The sequence below is a fragment of the Pleurodeles waltl genome, chromosome 2_1, assembly GCF_031143425.1.
Source record: "Pleurodeles waltl isolate 20211129_DDA chromosome 2_1, aPleWal1.hap1.20221129, whole genome shotgun sequence".
Taxonomy (NCBI): Eukaryota; Metazoa; Chordata; class Amphibia; order Caudata; family Salamandridae; genus Pleurodeles; species Pleurodeles waltl.
In genome coordinates, this window is record NC_090438.1 from 582,045,118 (window position 1) to 582,065,185 (window position 20,068).

The 20,068-nt window shown below is 42.1% G+C and overlaps 1 protein-coding gene across 6 annotated transcripts in view; it reads right to left on the reverse strand.

Annotated features, from left to right (window-relative positions):
* Positions 1-20,068, reverse strand: part of NT5C3A (5'-nucleotidase, cytosolic IIIA) — a 286,713-nt gene that overhangs the window by 145,640 nt on the left and 121,005 nt on the right. For 4 of the 6 annotated variants that reach the window (XM_069215482.1, XM_069215476.1, XM_069215468.1 and 1 more), the window contains exon 2: positions 19,180-19,289. The exons of the other annotated variants lie outside the window; for them this stretch is intronic. In XM_069215482.1, the coding sequence (XP_069071583.1) occupies positions 19,180-19,284 (105 nt within the window). In that variant the 5' untranslated portion in view covers positions 19,285-19,289. The remainder of the gene's footprint in view (positions 1-19,179; positions 19,290-20,068) is intronic. 6 annotated transcript variants of the gene reach the window in all.

A 20,068-nucleotide genomic window follows, 5' to 3' on the forward strand; every position in this document is an offset into this window, starting at 1 on the left:
TGGGGCGCTACTCTCCTCAAAGAAGTACAGAATTCTTACTAGTTCAAGTGTTCCTATTTCAATTCCATTTAGGGTCTTATTCGTGAGTTGCCAGGTTGTCCCTGCCTGCCTGTGGGCTGCAAGTCTCCGGCGCTGGATAGCTGAATTACGCCGCCCTGGGCATCTCAGGCTCCTGCCTGCTTCACTCTGTATTGCCTCGGCAGATGGCCGCCCCACCTGTCCCCAGGGTAGACTCAGCACAGGTCGTATTTGTGGTCCCGGCCAATGCTCCCCTCCTGTTTCCCTGGATTCCGGCCTTTAAACAAACTCCTACGCCTATTATATAATGCCCAGGCGTCTAATCGGCTCCCTTTGACGACCATACAGGAGGTGACCAGATCCAACACCTCAGGGTGTGGGCCGCCAATCCCAAGGGTCCCACGAGTCAGGGAGCTTCTATGTCCCATTTTCCACACACCTCCGTATAGCTCTAAGGGCCTGCAGGACCCACGGGTCAGCTCAATGGGCAGAGTCGACCACAGCTCCTCACATGTAGGTCATCTGAAATCTGCACCTGCACATCAGGGACGTCTTCATCCCCTGCTCCCGTCGCAGCGTCACATGTTTCTCCTGCTTCAAGTGGGGCTCCCCATCTGCACCTTTTCGTCTCTGGACTCCCACCGGATCTTGTTGTCTGCTCCGTACAGGCGTACTCTCACGCCACTTTGGCGTCTGGGTCCGCAGCCCAACACGAAATGGCTCCCGGACTCCTACCGAATCCAGGGGCCCCAGTAGACTCAGGGGATGCCGCCAGTACCTCCGGCTTGCATTTCTGGGCATCCAATCCGTTTTTATTCAAAGGCTGATGGCAGAGCTCCGAGAAAATGCTCCTACAAGGCGGCCATCTTAGCCACGCCCCCATCATATGTTCTTATCATGATTTAGCACTGTAACAGATCTTCAAGCCCCAATTTGCAACCATTTAGTATCAGAGTATATTATCCAGTCATTACACTATTGGAGAAGCTGTGCAATTACAACAGGCACACTTTAAGCTCCGATAGTGGGGTCAATATTACACCTCCTAAATTTATGGTCCACACTACTTTTCCATGCTAAGCAGCAAGACAAACTAAACGGATAATAATGGTGTGCAGCAGGCATTACAATAATTCCTAGTTCTTGAAAAGATGTGAAGTTATGTACACCAGAACCACTTCCTCAGTCGTCCAATACATGTTATGGAATATTTTATGATGCTGAATGTTGCAATAAGAGCACATTACAGACTGATATATCTGCTAGCAAAGTGCAAAACATGTCTGTCAGGGTTTAAGGGGTAGAGTTTAACACAAGTATCTTTTTCATTCGAAATGCAAAATATAATATACTGATCTTTTTCGGTCGTCAGACATTTTAGCTCTGTTGATGACTTTGTAGTTGTTACTCACAGACTACATCACACCTCACTGATACAGTTGCTGATGCAACCATTATCAATGCCTAATTGAAAATCAAGACCTGATGAGTTAAAAAATAGAATTTGTGATGATTTCATCTGAACAGAATTTCCTCATTTCGCCGAGATAATGATTTTGAGAGCTATTGTTCTGTCACTTGGGAGGTCTTTGATCTATTTATTAGAGGATGCGCCTTTCTGCATACCTTTAGATTTTCATTTGAACATGTGATTGTATAATGCATGAAATATTGAGAGGGAGAAAATTACTGGGGACTCCTAGAACCTGGTTAATATTTATAGGTCTCATGATCACTAAGAACATAAAATATGTGGTCTTACAAAAACATATTTATGCATTAAATTCCTTTCTTTAAATCAAATACAAATTATATATTTAAAAAAAAAGAGTGGAAAGGTAATGTCTACAAAAATTCTTATTCTGAGTGGAAGGTTTTGGGCAAATCATATTGCCACTAGGTAGATAAAGCATGCTGAGCTCACAATATTGTAACTATCACTGTAAGAAAATATGACTTAGTATTTAGTTCAAATAGCACTAAAATAAACCCTTGTGCTTGAGAAAAACATAACTGCATCCAAGCCTTTTTTTATTACATCGAACCTATTAAAATATTTTTTCAGTGATCAATCATGATTGTCCCACCATGTGTTTTTCAACCGCATGTTGGCGATTTTATCATGAGAGGATCTGTAGCCTGGGTGATCCATTATGGCAAAGAGGCGCTCCCCACTCCCCGAAGTTCTAAAGGAAACAAAATAACTATTTGCTGCAGAAATAACTATGAAATTCCCGTTGCTCAGGTTCCCTTTCTCCCCTTCAAGCCAACAGATAGCAGACATTCACCTCATTCATGACTATCGTCTACTTTCATTTCCACGTATGCTGTCTACTATGAATGATGAAAATCAAAATATGATTGTTGGCGCTTACAACAGAAAACCAAAGGATTAATGAAAATATGCTCAAATGTCCTATGTGATGAAGATCAAGACCCCCACTAACTCATCCTTTTTCCTCGGCAGCATTGACATCAAGCATTTCTATCAAAGGTCTGGGGTCAGGCACTAAAATCCAGGAATCCGGGCTACCAGTAGATCCAAGGTAGCACCGTAGATTAAATGATTTGTCATAGTACTCAGGTCTGACTTCAATTAATTGTCAAATATATCCCTAAGGTGAAGTACATATCTCAAGTGACAATCTTGTTACAACATGAAAAAGCCTACACCTAGGCATCAAGGACCTCATTTGTTTAGGACCATTTCAGCTCAGTCAAAGACAATCAGCAAGATCTTGGAAAATGAGATGGCTAAGGCCTGATCCTGTTGGCAATGGAATATGTAAACTCCAGAACATGATGGTGCCTTGTGTAACTTCAGAAACACTCTTAAACTCCATCTGTAGACACAATTTTGCCTTTTGCTCAGCCTCCTTTGCCCATATGGAAGGAAATATATCTATCCCACTACTTGCCTCTATGAACGTCAACAATGGTGAGCCTGGCTTCCCAGTTTGCAGATTTAGCCTGGTTCTGTGCTTGAAAAGTCAGGAACAAATGACAAACTTCTCCACAGGCTTATGTTTGCCAGAAGCTTCGCCATCAGAAGAAACTCTATAGCTTGACTTGTACATTTCATAATAACTTTTGGAGTTAGATCTTTGGCTAGGAAGGTGAAACAGTTTTGGATTTCTTTGTTTATCATTATTTTAGTAGATCTTTTCCATATGTATATTTAAGTACTTTACTTTTTACAAAAGGTATCATTGATTTAAAGGTAGCCTTAATTATTGATCTGACTGTGTTTTACTGTGCATTGTGTGTCTAATCCACACCTCCTTTTTTGTAAATAGTTATTTATTGTTTTATAGAAACAGGCATATTAACATCTGTGCCAACAGCATATCCTACGTTGTTTGTATTGTACTAAAAAAAATCAGCAGCAACAAGTATAACATTGCACAGTTTACAGACACAACTCAACAGAAATCCAAAGCCAGTTTAGAAAAATAGACTAGATTTTAATCTTAAATTAGACACCAAAATAAACTCTAGCCTTTGTACAACCGGATTTGTGAATTTCTAAGTCTATGGCAAATACAGTACTTTGCAGATTTAAATGGCTTCCACTGAAGTTGATGAAGAAAATATCAGTGTGCACTCTGGCACTTCTAGGGTGAGTTCCGGCGAATCCACAGGAAATTAAGGTTTTGCGGGGACCTAGGCCAAAAGGCAACAGTCCAACTTTTGTTACTTTGCCCAGGGAGCCCGCTTGCAGAGGTGACTTGGCTGTCCTTGGTGATGAATGGTCTGCAGTGGCTGGTGCGTTTTGCAATCCGTTGCAAAACTGGACTTAGGGGTGGACTCACACTCAACCCTTCGGATGTAGAGGTCTTCGGGGGGCCAGGACCAAGATTCGATGCTTGGATCTTTAACACCTCGTCCGGTAGCTCTGAGTGCAGAGGTAGCTCCTAGCTATCAATCAAGCGCTGGTCGTGCCAAAGCTGCTTTGCTGCTCCAGTCGAACTCACTTCCTTTAGGCTGCAAACTCACAGGAGGTGGGTCGCTGGCGACATTGGTCCCTATGCTGGGGGTGTGCTTGGGAGTCAGTGAACGTTGTGTGGCCGTCGGTTTCCGTGCAGGCGTCCAACAAGCCTTGGTAGTTTCAAGGGTGGTCCACAAGTATTCTGGCGGCTGGAAGTTTGGTGGGGAGTACAGGCTTGACCTAGCACGTGCCTCACTCCAACTCCTTAGGTGCTGGACATCGAGTTTCTTTGGACTCAATCACTCAGAGCCCGGCGGGTTGCAGTTCTTCATCCTCAGCATTTCTTTACTCCTGCAATTTGCAGAGGACTGGTGCCACCAATCAGGGGAATCTTTCTTGGGGTTTCGGTGTCCACGGGGTCCCTCTGGTCGGGACCAATGACTTATCACCACTAGCACGCCAGGCACACAGTTCCAGTACTGGTCTCCGTAGGTCACTGTGTGTCCTCTTCTTTCTGCTGGAGCTGGAGCCCAGATCCTGTTGTTGGTTCAGGTGTCTCTTTGTGCTTCTTTGTCTTGTCCAGGTAAGATCTAAGTTCTGGTGCCAGGGGAGAGCCTTAAATCCTGGTTTAGGGGGCGTTTAAGGGTGTGAGGGACAGAAGCCAATGGGCCACTGTCCCTGCAGCTAGTCTGTCCCTGCCGTGACGACTTCCTGTGGGGCGTATGTCACTTTCTACTCAGAACCCACTATTCTTGGGGTCTGTCAAGATAGCAGAACGCTTCCTTGGCCGTGCAGACCTCCTAGCCCACTTTCAAAGGTGTGGCTAGTGTGAGGGAGGTGCATGCCTCCTGCATAGCTAATTTCCCGCCTCCCTGGCCTGGCAGGGCAGGAAGGTCTTTGTCCTCCTCTGGGGGTACAGCTCTCGGCACATCAATGGTGGGAAAAGCCTTTGAGGTTCACTGCCCTGATATTAATCTCACTATCCAGCTGGGGAGGGAAGAGGTGTGTCTTATGTCCTGCCAAGGTGCTAGCACCACTGGCAGGAGGTCAGACTTCTGTCTGTGGCGGCAGTGGCTGGGGAGAGCCTACCAAAACATTACAGGACTGAGTATCTTGGTGGATTACAGCCTCTCAGGACCGAGGAAGCAGTGCAGCAACTATGGGGTAAAAAGAGGCATGTCAGTGTTGGTCCCTCGGGAGCAGGTCAGTAACCAAGGACTCACGGGCACCCCAGGCAGCTCAGAGCTGCGGGCGGGCCTAGATGGGGGAGGGGATAACACCATGTAGGTAGAGCTGAACGTTCCCTCCCTCTCATGTCCTTCCCCGGGGTTCGGATCAGCCACAATACGGAGCAAAGCCTCTGTCAATAACCACCCCAGCAGCCTAGTGGAGGTTTCACACCAGGGACCGCGGACCTCTCTCACCTGGGATTCACTTTGGAGCAGCCGGGGCGTGGTGCACAAGAATCATGCACCGAATTCTACCAAAAGGGAGTGCACATCGGCATGCTCAGGACCAGGCAACTTTTCATGCCAAGAGAATGTGCTCCACACGCACATCCTCACAAGAGGCTCCTGGCTGACTAGGGTGCTCACATGGCACCACACTCCCAGAGGGGCACTACTGAAGTGCCTGTCTACACGCCGTCTGCAAGGGACTGATGAGGCAGGACTCCAAGTCCCACAGCCAGTTTGGGGACTACCACTGGAGTACTTCTTGCCCCAAAACATAGAAGGAGGGAGGGCAGCCCAACGTCTTTGATAACACTGGAGGAGCACGAGGCACAGGCAGGCAGCAGACAAATGCACTGGGTTAGCAAAGTGGCGAGTCTCTAGCAGCCAACCAAGTCAGCACAACAGATTAGAATATCCCAAGTGGGGATCTTTTCTGGCAGCAGACCAGTCTTTTTGGTGCAGCATGTAGAGCCAGCAGTGTCTGGTTACAAGTTCCACGCAGTGTCTAAAACCAAGGGGTCATAGCTCTTATACTTGTACTCAAAATGTCTTTGAACTTCAAAAAAACCTTAGAACTGCACAACACCCCCTTTCAACCCAAGGTTTGGCTTTAGACATCAGTAGGAGGTAAACAAGCCCTTTGTGTGACGGCAGGACACAGCCAATACAAATGTAAGGATGCCCGCCTCCCTCTCTCACAGCCCAGGATGACCATTCAGTATGCAGATGTAATCTTATTAGACCTCCACCCTCCCTGTGTGATGGCTGTCTGGAAAGTATGTACAAAGCCAAGCTGTCACTCTACCACAGAAGTGGTTTTGAGTCAGGCTGCAAAAAACAAGAGTCATCAGCACAGTGAAATGCCCACTTTCTAAAAGTGGCATTTCTACAATGGTAATAAAAAAATCCACCTACACCAATAAACAGGATTTCTCAATACCATTCCAAACGTGTCCACGCTACTCCATACAGATCAGAAATTACTACTTAAGTACGTTTAACGGGATTCCCACTGTTACCCAATGAGAGGAGCAGGCCTCACAGCAGTGAAAAATGGAATAGGCTGTTTGTCACTTCTAAGAAATACCACACAATTAAGGAACATGTCCTACCTTTTACCTACACAGCACCCTGCCTATAAGGCTAACCAGAGCCTACCCTAGGGATGACCTATATTGTACTGTATTGTAATTGTATTTATATAGCGCTTACTACCCCTGACGAGGCGTCGAAGCGCTTTACGGTGAGTAGCACGGTACTCTGGAACCCAACAAGAATTAGTGATGGAATAGTATCGGGAAATAATGATGTAGTAAAAGGGGTGTTCCAGGCTTGGCAAATAACTTTAAATGCCAAGTCAATATGGCAGTAAACTGCGCCCGTAGACCCTGCAGTGGCAGGCCCGAGACAGATTTGAAAGGCTACTTCTGTGGGTGGTGCAAGCTGTGCTGCAGGCCCTCTAGTAGCATTTAATTTACAGGCTGTGGGTATATGGGATACCACTGTACAAGGGACTTACAAGTAAATTAAATGTGCCAAACGGGTGTAAGCCAATTTTATAGGAGAGAGCACATGCACTTTAGCACATATCAGCAGTGGTAAAGTGCCCAGAGTCCCAAAGCCAACAAAAAGGGTCAGATAAAAATAGGAGGAAGGCACAAAATGTGGGGATAACCCTGCAAAAAAGGGCCGAGTCCAACAGTCATGAAGAGTTACCACTTAAGACAATACTATTTTCTTGCTGAAGGTGCTCTCAGTTCCTAGGAGCCTCTACAATCTATAGTGAGGTGCAGATGTTGATATTCTAAGACCACTGCAGTCAGGTTCGTCAGAGCTGAATTTAGGGGCAAGCCTGTTTTATCTCTCTAGGACAACAGGTTTTTGGTAAACCTTGAAAAGATGAGCCACAATAATACATCAGAACCTCGCCAAGCTCTGTGATACATGCGTTGATATCACGTGTGAATGCACTACAATCAGAGTTTTGCAAAGTAATTAAACCTTATTCACTATAAATGAAAACTATATATAAATGTGGCCATCATATAAATGTTTTTATTCCTGTTAAATACACTTAAGAATGTGCCCATCTGTAACGATTTACAGCCTTTCTCTCACATCTTGGTTGCCGAAATGAGAAAAGTGTTTATTAGCTTGCTCCGCCAAAAGTCTATGTTCTTGTTACCGCTTAAGGTCATCTCTGCCTTTCACGTGACCTCAGAGTCAGTGCCTGTAATACTGCCATCACTTAATGAAGTCACGTTAACGGCATTGAACAAATGTTGCAAAATACTATATATTTGTGTCTTGCCTTTGCTTTGTGAATGTGCTTACTTTTAGGGTTCATTCTTTTTATTAATAAAAATAAAAACGTTGAAGTCTTTGGTGTAGGGACAGAGTTTTCCTTCATATCACCAAGTCGTCATGCCTTATGGACTTACCTTCGAAGAATATGTAAACAGAACTGTTTCTGGAATGTTTTGTGATAAATGACTCAGTCTGAGGTTTGATAGTGTTTAAAATTTCGTTACTGAGCAGGTTGGCTTCAACTAAGAGTATGCACCAATAGGTTATTCTAAATGCTGTTAGGGTTTCTCGAACAGCTAGAGGGACCATGTTACTCTGATTTAATTTAAGCAGCTAATTTGTGGCTGTATGATTGGACATGCTTTATTAAGATTTAGTATGCCTACACAAGTAGAAGGCTTTGAAGCCACTGCTGGCATTGCAGGCTTTAACAGCAGCCACCTTAGTGTCGGGAAAGGAGCAGAAAGAGTCAACCCCGCTGCCTAATGCCAACATTTTCTGAACAAAGGAAGCAGTGACAATTTATTTGCCCCTATAGAAGAATTAGCAGACAGAAGGAGGGGAAGTCCCTATAACCCCACTGGATCAGGGACAAGAACAGTACAACAATCAAAATATCCAGAAGGAATAAATATATGACCAACTATCTAAGCGAAAACCTCAATTTTTCACTGAAAAATAATTTCTTTTATTTCCATTAAACCAATTTAATCATAGTGCCCACAAATTACCTGTGCACCCAAAAATCTAATACACAAAAATATATAACAATAAAACTCTAATTATATACAAATATTACACATAAAGAAATCGCCCAACAGTTCCATTAGGGCACCGTAGTAAATAAGGCATAGTCTGCTTAGCCATCCAGTGGCAAGCAGTCACAAAGGAAGGTAGTGGCAGTTGTCCAAGGGAAGTATCTAGCCTCAGTGAGAGAAACCAGTCACTGAAAAAAAGTCCGATACAGTCCACAAATTCTTAAATCCAACAATTCGAGAATTCCAACAGTCACTCCTTAGAAGTTACAGTCGACGCATTTCGGCCTTAACAAATCCGGCCTCCTCAGGACAATGGAAACAGTGCCTTCATGGCAGTAGATTCCTAAACTGCAAGAGCAATAAATAAATGGTGTATGCAACCAGACTGGTACTATTTATAGACGTCAACCCGGCAGACTAGTTCCAGGATACCAGCTTGTAGATATGAGAACTAGGCAAAGAAAAGGCAGCCTAGAAATACGTCAGTTCAATGGAGTTAAGTTCAAAACAGGGATACTGTGCTGTTGCTACGAGTTCCTACTCAGTTTCTAGTCTCTACTCATTAGATAAGCCAAAGAACTTGGACTTCTTCATGTCATGCTCAGATGGGAGGCTCGTATGTCTGCAATTCTTATTTTTATATAACCAACAAGGACATGAAATAATCATGCTGCTCGTACAATATGTTCAAAACTCTTTCTGTACTTGTTTGTGCCATGTCGCCCTGGACAGGAGAGGAGAATTTAGAAATAGTTAAAAGAGAAGTCAACGAGTTCTTCACAAATGTAAATCTCTTAAAAAATTGAGAAAACAAAAATATGAAAACAAGCTTTGTAGAGTTTAAATGTCTGCAGCTACAGAAAATTTACTATGTAGGACCACTGATCTATTTTTTGTACTTAAAATTTTATAAGGCTTGGACGAGGTAAAAGGGGAGTGAATACAAACTATCCCTTCGCAGGGAGTTTAGGTAAACGAGAACATATGAACAAATGTACGTTTCATGAAAACAAATAAATACGAATCCTATTAGGACAGGAATGTAATTTGACACCTGGATGATAGGTTTTATGCACATATCAAATCTACCTATTTCGCACAAATGCTGGGAGAATAACTGTAAAGGGTTTGAGTCCTCTGCTAGAGTGGTCAACAAGTATTTCTTTATGGTGTGAGGTTTATTATCTGGTATTTATAACGAGGTGAGGTCAAGAGGTTGGAGTTTGCTTAAGAGGTGATCTTTTCACTAAGCCCTTGAAGAGGTGCAAAGAAAGCCCAGATGTGCAGTGTGACAACTTTTTCAGGAGTCACAGGGCAGTCGGGGATGAGCTCTACCACTTGTTTCCTGGGGCTTAATTTTACTGCTGTGCCCAAAACTGAGCACCAAGCATATCCTTTTAGCACCTGACCCTCGGGGTAGGGAGAGTGAGCTGCCCGAGTTTTACTCATGGATGTGGTGTAGGGTTACAGACTCCGAACACCATAAGCAATCGATATCATTTCAAAATGTAACGTCCAGCCAATGCTGTTGTACTTTATACACACATAAGGAAATACTGTACATAATATTCCAGAAACACCAATTTATCCCAGGGAATACCAGCCTATGCAGCATGCAAGGGACAACTTTCTAGGATTCTCTGTGCAATAGTTAAAAAAATGTGCAATAGTTCAAGGCCTCCCTTAGAAGGGTCTATTTCCTGGAGGGTCTCAGCAGAGTGTTTTCCAGGTTGTGGCCAGAATGTCAGAACACTTGTTTCCTAGCAGTGGCGATCTTGATATCCCCTCCCTTTCTGGATTTTCTGGGTATGCACTGTGCCTTTTCTGTTGTCTTAGTCCATTGGCTGTACAGACCTTGCTTGCGTTCTGCTGTTGGAGCATATTGCTCGACATAGTGTGCACTGCATGGCCCACAAACTGCGAGGAGCAGTGATTCTGCCCTAGCCTTGCTGAATTGTGCACATGCTGATCTTTGTGCGTATTCTATTGTGGATGTAAGCCTATTTTGATGTGCCTCATTCCTCGTATTCTTAGTTCTTCTTTGCAAGGACTGCAGACTGCAGCTCAGTCTTTAGTGCCACATGGTTTATTGGTGCTTAGTTCAGCAATGGAACTCAGCTGGACACAAAGTTCCCAGTACCTTCCACCAACGGGATCACTCAGATCAACTGACACCACAGGGTCGCTTCAGGATACCCAGGTCTCACCCGCCAGGAGTGCTGCAGGTCCTTTATGGATGCTGTAATGGGTAGTTTTAGCTCGTCCTAGCTCAGATCCATACAAGTCCTCAGTTTCTGATAAATGTTTTCCACATGGAGGGGCACCTCCAATGTCCATCCTGAGCAGCTGGTCAACTCTCTCCTTTGAAGCAGAATCTAGGCAGCTCCTCCAGGAAGCCTTACTTTGGCAAGGAGAGTGAGCAGTAGATAACCCAGTCATGGAGCACAAAAGTAGTGTGGCAACCTGGGAATCTGGTATAGAAAACTCGGCACCCAACTGGACGTTTCCATCTCATTTTCATACTAAAGATGGAAACAGCACTTCTATATTCCAAAGGTAAGCTCTGAAACAGGTTTTGGGCAGTTCTTCCCTTTTGGCTTATTACAATCACACTGGCCCAGCCATAATGTTTCTACCTGGTCAAAGCAGGAAGATAGGGGGTTAGTGGGCTAGGAATCATCGGGTAAAACAAAATACGAAACTAAAGGTGGCTCTTGCACTTAACCACCCGTTTACCTTCAGAGGCATATATTATCGTGTGGTAAGTTTTAATGCAGTGGTTTTATTACTTGGATAATAAAATTGTAATAAAATGGATGAAGGATACTGTTTTTCTGTATTGGATATCAACACTGCACTTATCTAGAGCAGCAACTGCTAATTTCTGTAGTGCCTATAGTTATATAGAGTGGGATTCATGGTATATTTCGTTCTGTTGGTTCTTTGGTGCCAACAAAACCTTATTAAACATAAATGAATGAAAGAAAACACACACGACAGCCCATGGACTGTGGTGGAAGCTGAGTTGAAGACCACTGCCTAATAGAGTACTTATTTTCTATTTTCGAGTAAAACCCACCAATTTCACAGTTTGCAGTAAAAATAGTGTGAGGAAAGGCAGACTGGAAAAAAAAGTTGTGTGAAAAATGTTGTCAACTGAAAAACAGAGTGACAAAAAAGAGTTAGCTACAAAAAATATTTTTTAAAAGCTATGTTTTTTAGGGCAAAGGTCGGTGTACTGGTAGGCGTACAGAAGAGCTTTTACAGTGGGGTGGAAAGAGGACAGGACCTAGTAAAGGATTTTTAAGATTCAGGAAAGGATACTAATAAGTGGTAGTAAGAGTTGGTAGTTTTCAAGGATTGGTAGCCTCAAGGGACAGTAACTTTTTTTTAAACAAAGGAAAGAGTAGCATTAAGGGATGGTTTTGGAGTTTTAGGGGTATGGGATGCACAGTGAAAAATGTTGGTTAGAGATTTGAATGGTTCAGAGAAGGGCTGTTTTAAGGGGTAGTCAGGGTGATTTAGGGTTTAGGGTAGGATCGCAATAAGGGGGAAGTATATATATTTTTTTTTACATGAAGGGAACGCAGTGGTAAAGGATAGCAAAGGGTTTGGAGGGTTCAGGTAAGGGTAGCATTATTGGTGGGGGGTTTAGAGTTCAGGAAAGGGTTGCATTGTGGAGAGTAAGGATTTTAGAGTTCAGGTAGGGGTACTGTTAAGCAGCAGTAAGGTGTTTATAGGATTAAGGGAAGCATAGCATTAAGGGGTAGTAAGGGATGTTTAGACTTTAGGGAAGAGTGCTTAAAGGGTCAGTATATGTTTTTTAGTGTTCAGGGAAGAATACGGGTTAGTATGGGTAGGTAGTGTTCAGTTATGGGTAGCACTTCAGGTTATTCCTCAATATTTGCAACCTCTTTAAGCTCATCTAAATTATTTGGGGTAAATGTCAAAATTTTAAAACAACAAATGTCAAAATCTTTCAAGTCACTTCTTCAGCTGAAGCCTTCCTATCTGTACTGGGGATAGTGCAGTAAGCGGTGCGCCTATGGATAACTGTGTGCTTTTGTTTAGAAAATAACAATCCACACCATAAGATATTAAGGGGGTGTTCTACTGCAGACGCCAAAGTTGGCTCCTTGACTTTCTTGAAAACTGTTTAAAAGGACTCAAGAGGAGAAAATTGTGTCTAAAACAAAAAGGTGGGCTCACCAAGCGGCAATGTGAATTTAACAAACTGAAATTATTAACAAGAACCACTGTTTTTTCTGTAAAGGAGTGTTGACTGTTGGATAGTTTTGGTGTCTAGGTCTTCATTAGACCGGGGTAGTGGAGGAACTTAGCACCTCGTATTCACCCTTTTTTGAGGGTTACCTCGACATCTGATCAGCGACTAGTATTTCATCAACTCTAAGTCAGAAGCATGCTTTTTGAAAAAAAGAATTGTACTGAAAATGAAAAAGTGATCCAAAGAAATTAAATTTTAAAATAACATATACAGTCATAGATGACAAAAAGCAAATTGTGAGAAAGAAAAATATTGAAAAGGGACACATTATGATGGAAGCATGCAGATGTCAAACTCCTTAAGCACAAATACAGTAAATGTATAACAATGTAGGCATTCCACTTTCAATTGTGACAGTTTTTTTAAGATTTAGATTCGACCACAATGGACATTTATGGGGACAAAAGAAGAATGAGGATTTTATTTTGACCACAGCTCATCTCAATATAGCTCTTCTGGCTGCCTTCCTTTACTATCCAGCCGATGCCCCAGAAATGCATCCCAAATGCAGTGGCCCATCTCAAAGAACTTTGAAAACAAAACATGATCGCATCGACCTACAAGGAACTCCACTGGTTTCCTCTGTACATCCACAAAACTTTCAAAACATAGTGCATCTTCTACAAGGTTATCAGTTCTGACACTCAAGTGTATCTTTCAACCAAGACAAATACCACAAGGGAATTGTCACAAAGATTTGCAGCAGTATTGCAGGACCGGAACCCAAGAAATCCAACAAGGCAAAGAGGATTTATTCTGGAAAGGCTATAGAACTGGAACATTATCACAAACCAGATCTGCCAAGCTAAAACCCTCCTCTATTTCAGGAAATAACCAGACCATACATTTTAAGCAGCACTAGCTACCGGCTTTACTCTCCCACCTGGACAGGACTCCCCACTTCTCCCTCTGTAATCGACTTCACCTACTACATCTTGCCATCCAATCAGCTTCCCACCACAATGTAACCACTTGGTTAATAGTTTATCTACAGAGAACTCACACAGCCACCCCTGCGCCCACCATGCTTTATATCCTCACCCAAATACTTCATTCAAGAATGATACACTAATCTATTCCTTTTCTCCTTGTACTCCCTACAGCCTAGCAGCATTCATCCCCATCCCTCGTATGTGAGCCCATGACACACACACCACCTTCCATTGCAACATTTTTCAAGTGCTCTTCACCCACTACCATCTATAAAGCCTCGCCTAAGCCACTACCTTTATCCTTTCATTTTTTACCTCAAGCTCCTTTGTAATACCCCTATCATATAATGTAGAGATTATTAGCTCAGTAATTGTATTGCTGGCTCCAAAATTATCATATCACTCATGTTTGGAGATGTTTACCTTAATCTAGACTTACATGAATGTGGCTAGCACCCTAAATTATATATTTTTTGCAACATTTTAATGGTAAAACCTGGTAATAAATACAGTCATCACAAAATAATCAAGGACCTGATATGCTCACTAGCATTCAATTTTTAAATGCATTTTCTTTCTAGTAACAACCTACAGTACACAGCATGATACAGATGTTCACATCTTGCTCATGTTCAATGAGTCAAATGAACTTCACCTCCTGTGCACTCGTAATTTAACGCATATGAACTGGAAACGTACAATGTAATCATGGATCTATATTATTAAATAAAGTCTGCACATTTTCAGTATTGTGGAATTTAATAAAATAGCTACTGGTCCATGGGACAGGTTGCTTCATAAATCTTCTTGCCTGTAAAAAACAATCTACTCATCCCTTTGGTGTCATGTAGAACGGTGACAAATTATGGCAGCAATCTCATTATGTAAGAGCTCTGATAATAGCCTCTAGGATTATGCCAGTGCTAATACTTTAGTAGGGCTTGAATACTAGCAATTTCAAACTCTACTATAGCAATTTACTTATTTTGCCACCTCTCCTCAGATCTACATACTGGGGCTGGATGAAGCAGTAGGTAATAGTTTCAAGGCTGGAATGACTGAGTCTGTGCACACCTACTAAAATGCATGTTTAAAGGATTTTTACCCGCTCTTCTCTAATCTTTTCCTATACCAAGAAAGGTTGGAAATTTACTTCCGGCAAGGGCAGAAGTAGAAGTTCTTCCAGAACTGGGAAAAAGTGGTTGGAGGGAAAGTGAACTTGCGAATGCTCAACAGATTTTCATCTGAGCAAATCTACATATCCATATTTCCTCATGCTAAAATACAGTTCACAAATATGTTCTAGGAGTATGATTTCCAGGTCTCCCAATCTAAATTCTTGTGAAATCCTGAAAGCCACTAATGCAAAGACATACCATGGGTGCACTTTTGTGTCTTTCTTTAAGAACTGGGCCCCCAGTTAGGTCTGTCGTTAACCAAGACATTTTGTTTTTAATTAAAATTCAGTTTCTCTCTATATCCATCTATCAGCTGGCTTTACTGTGAGTGAAGGCATTCTGCTTTTTCGGCACACAAAGTAGTTTTGTTCAGTGCCAGGAGGAACTACTGTGGCAATGTGTGTTTTTTTAGACCAGTTTAGTGTTTTGCTTTTTGCCAAGATTTGTGACAAGGTAAAGGCCTTACAGTTCCCACAACAATAAAGTGTTACAAAAGCCATGTCAAAACAAAACACACATTGACAGAACCAAAAGACTAATCACCAATATCAGATCAATTGGCTTTGCCAGTGCTTATTTATGCTCATGTTTCCCATAATCTTGTTGAAAACGATTACAATGATTATCCATTATGAATATTTTCTAGAAAAACTAGGATGCATCAACACAGTATACTAAATGATGCTTCAAAGAAATAGTACCTCAGTGTTCACAGTAATTTAGCAAAATGTTTTTTTCCTACTTGCATTTTTTTTTACATTTTATTTCGAAAGCAAAGAATCATCAGTCTAGCTTACAAGCTTCTGCAAACATTTGCATCTAATCAGCGTATTATATGTAGCCTCATATTGTCTACGTTTTTAAACGTGTGTACGAACATTTTGTTTACGGGAGCCACTGTCTGTAGTGCAGTGGGGCCTTACAGCGTTTATTTAGATTGCTCACCTTAATAATAAAGGGTCAGCATGAATGAACCATAAATACAAGTTTGAACAACATTAACGTAGGGACACAAATATTACCTCAACTGCAAACAGTTCCCTTTCATGTAAACCGACAGCCAAAGAGTTTGTGCTGCAGGGTGTTGGGCCTACTTGTCCCAAGGACAAAAAAAACATGAACACTTGTTGTCCTTGACCCCAGATGTAGTTCAAAATGCTTTATTCAGGAAAGTCCAGCCCCTGAAACACGTTTCGGCATAACAGCCTTGCTCACGCATGGGGTGACTATTTCCCATACCACATATACGCTTTAGTGAACATAAACAAGAAGAGCAGACCAGTTAATACGACTGTTAATGATTATATAACGCTGATCCGCAATCTCTGAATGTGCAGTAAAAAAAACAAAAGAGATATCTATTTCATAAAATATTATGTAGTTTCTTTCAACTCAATTTTTTTTTTTTTTAAATCGATTCAGGGCTATTTAAAACAAAAAAGGACGCAAGGAACTGGGTCATCAACGTTGGATGGTCTTAACATTGGTGACACTGATGATTTTGTTTACCACACTGGTGGAACTGCAAGACTATGGTATGAATACATATTGGAAGAACAGGACATGGTATTGATCACAGTGCCCCCACAGAGCTCAAGCCTAAATCCAAATTACCAAATTTACTCTGATGCTGGATTTCGACATGCATGATGCTTTTCATGAAAAAGTAGTTTTTCATCTCAGAAGATTAGAGAAGAGTAAATGCAGAGTTAAGAAGAATATGTCACACAGGAAGGCAATGGAATCACTGGCTGATAACAGTATAGTAATTAGACCAGCAGATAAGGAGGGGAATGTAGGTATTATGCCACTTGATAAGTATGTCACTGAGGCACAGAGGCAATTGAGTGACAGGAATTGCTATGCTATCACCATGACAGAATATAAAGATATCATTATCCAAAACTGGGACAAAGTGAGTACATTGAGGAACAGGTGTTTGATAGAGACAGAAGGGTACCATTTTTGAAAAATCTTCACCCTACGTTACCCACATTATACCTTTTGCCCAAGGCACACAAGTCTAAAACCAACCATTCAGGAAGACCTGTTCATGTTCCTCAGAGGAAATACATTAATGAGACTCCATAACTATAACAATATTGCGTAGAAGCTAATTTTAGGATTGAAGTTTAGGTATGTGAAGCTTACTTCCATCATTATATCTTGCATGAAATACGCCTAATAAGATCCCCTCGAGGTGGATATTACTTTAAAAAAAGTCTATGGTGTAACTTCATGAAAGGGAGTCCTTGAAGAGAAAAGAACAGGCTTACTAACAAGTAACATCAATTACTGGCATTAGCAATTATTTACTTCCTAGATTCTGCATGCACTACCATTACTCCCTACAGTCTAGGAATGCATCAAAATAATGTTTATATGGAAGAATGCCTGAACCTGGGGTATGGATGGGACGCGTAGCATGATTCAGGAACCTGTGGACAGCAGGGTGTAGTTATGAGCGCGCCAAGGCAATATTTTAAGCTTTCAGGTCCATTATCCTTCTACTGGATAGCACTTGTCTGCTAAACAAGACTACACTGATTGATTCTTGCGAAAAATAAGCATGATTAGTTAAGTATCTTGCTCTTTCGTAGTCCATCTGAAACACCAAATTCAGAGTAAAATGTTCTCCCTGATGGGTCATTCAAGAACAAAATGTAGTCCCCTATGCACCAACTCGTTTAAAACATGCACTGTACTATGGACCGACATTTGGGGTTTTATAGGGTCTTACAATTGCTACAAAGGTATCATACTTTGCAAACAAGGTACATAGCTGCAATTTACACTTCAGTTGTCCTTAAAAGGATACTAAGTTTGTAGAAAGGAGGTCCTTCTTGCGAGGCCATAACCAGCTGCACATCAAATTTGTTTGAATCTTAAAATAACTTGATTTTATAAACGTATTTGTAAACAGTGGTATTATCGACTAGTGGTGCCTTTGCTGGATCCAACCAAATCTCAACCTAGAACAACTGATAACTACTTCCTTTCCATCCCTTAAGTTAACCTAAATCTGTTTCCGCAGCACCTTTTGGTCAGTGGTGCTTTGCTCTCAAGTTAAATTGCACTATGAAATTAGCAATACGCACATAGGCAAGTCATATGACTCACACTGTTAGCTGTTAGTGCATGCAAAAGGTGACAGACTGAAAAGGTTGGAGGCAAAAGTTCTCCACTGGGGTACCAGCTACACAAACGTTGCCCCATGTGCTCAAAGCCTGCGTAGGTTAAGTTGCCTCGAGGTCACGTCAGACAGCACCATAACTGTTTGTGAAATATGTGAAGAATCATAGATTTCAGAAAGCCTCGGGACTGGATTCCCTACACATCTTTAGGGTTTGTCCCCTGGTTTCCTTCCCATTGTTCTTACTCTACAAACACACAAACTGCTGCCTGACTGCAACAGTGCTATACAAAAACAATTAATTAATTTAAAAAAATGCTTTGGGGGCATTATGTTAAGGAGAGAGGAGTTGAGGCCAAGCTATTCTCCCCATATCCCATGAATGTGCAGTTCTGATATGCACATTCATAGCACAAGACTGATAACACTTTCATATGTTGGTAGATTACATTCTGGGGGATGAGTGCCGCTGCCTGACTGAAGCTGCTGAGAGCTCTGGAGTCCTTCAAGACAGGTTATGGGTAGAAATGTGTCTTGTTGGCCAGTGCACAATTCCTTGGAGGATCATATGCGGAGCCTGTCTACTGCCTCTGCCCTGTACTCACATCAGGTGCTGCACTAGTATTCTATGCCACAGAATGGCAGCAGTAGAAGAAACGGAGTTCAAGCGCCAAGCTCAGAAACCTGCTTAATAAACAGTTTTAACCAGGACAAGTAGGAGTTAATCTCTACAACGAAGGCAAACTGGAAAATAACAGTGAGGGTCCTGCTCACATCATGGACTGGATCGGAATCAGGAGTCAACAGCCTTTCTTGTAATGGCGTACACACCAATGTGAATTGCCTGAGAGAGCTAGTGTTAATTTAGGATAGTAGGTAGTAAACTGAAAGCAGCGGGATATGAACCGGTGAACAACAGTGCACGATTCTCAGCAGGCAAGCAAACAGAAAAGAACAACAGGTGGGGGCGGGGGGAGGCTTAAATGTGTAGTGTCGAAATAACCAATCAACGGGATATCCATGTTCCAAAAACCTGAACAAAAAACAGAGCTGAAGTGGCTTGAGAATGTATTACAACTAAGCCCCACTGCAACCCCGCGGCTACGGTGTAGTTTTTAATCCAGTTTAGAAAGCCACAATATTCCTGGTCCACATTTGAGAACTGACACAAGTTTTGAAGTTGTACCTTTGAGTTGGGATCAGGGTAGTCCTGATTCTTCGGTTCTTGACTGTGTTGTCCTAGTGCAACCGCATAGGTGACAAGCAGGGTCCAGAGATGCAAGGCTTGCATACAAACTGCCAACGAAAAGTAAGTAAACCTCTTTAACACAGCGGGCTTTCCCCAACACGGTGAAATTAGTACTCCACACTTTTCACATGCTCCCGAGGCTAAGCAAGACTACACCTTTTCACTTTAATGAAGATCAATCTAGCGAATGATTGTTGCAATTTATTTGTAAACTTTTAACCTGCATCAATCAAAAAGGTAAATGAACTCTGTGCTGAAGGGACACCTTACTATTTACATCTGCCCTTGTTTTGTAGGACATAACATGCTGCGAATGCATTGTTTTCATTCCGTTTTACTGACAATCGGTCAAAATATTCAATCACTCAAACGAAGAAGTGCACTTTTTCCTTTCTTGTATTTTCACCTTAAAATAAATTAATATATTTTCTGCCGAGCTTTGGATAAATTAATGGAAATCCTATATACGAAGTCAAGTTGTTTATGCAAAATAAACAAGTAGTCTAGCAGGTGCTTCGCACAATGCCACAGCTCAGCAAATATTGACGTACGAGACTCTCCTCGCCTGACATTTAACATTCAGGGGAAAGGGACCTTTGTTCTGCAGTCAGGTGATCACACTGCAGAAGAGTCGGCAATTAAAACCGTTGCTAACAACACCTCACACTGGTCATGTACACAAATGCTTTCGCTCTCTTGTGGCACTTACATTATTGGGCTTCGACGCCGACACGTCATTTTAAATGTCAACTGCACTATCAAAAAGTAATAGCCATCACTGTATATTAACTGCAGTGCCAACTGTATACATTAGCAGAGCCCATTC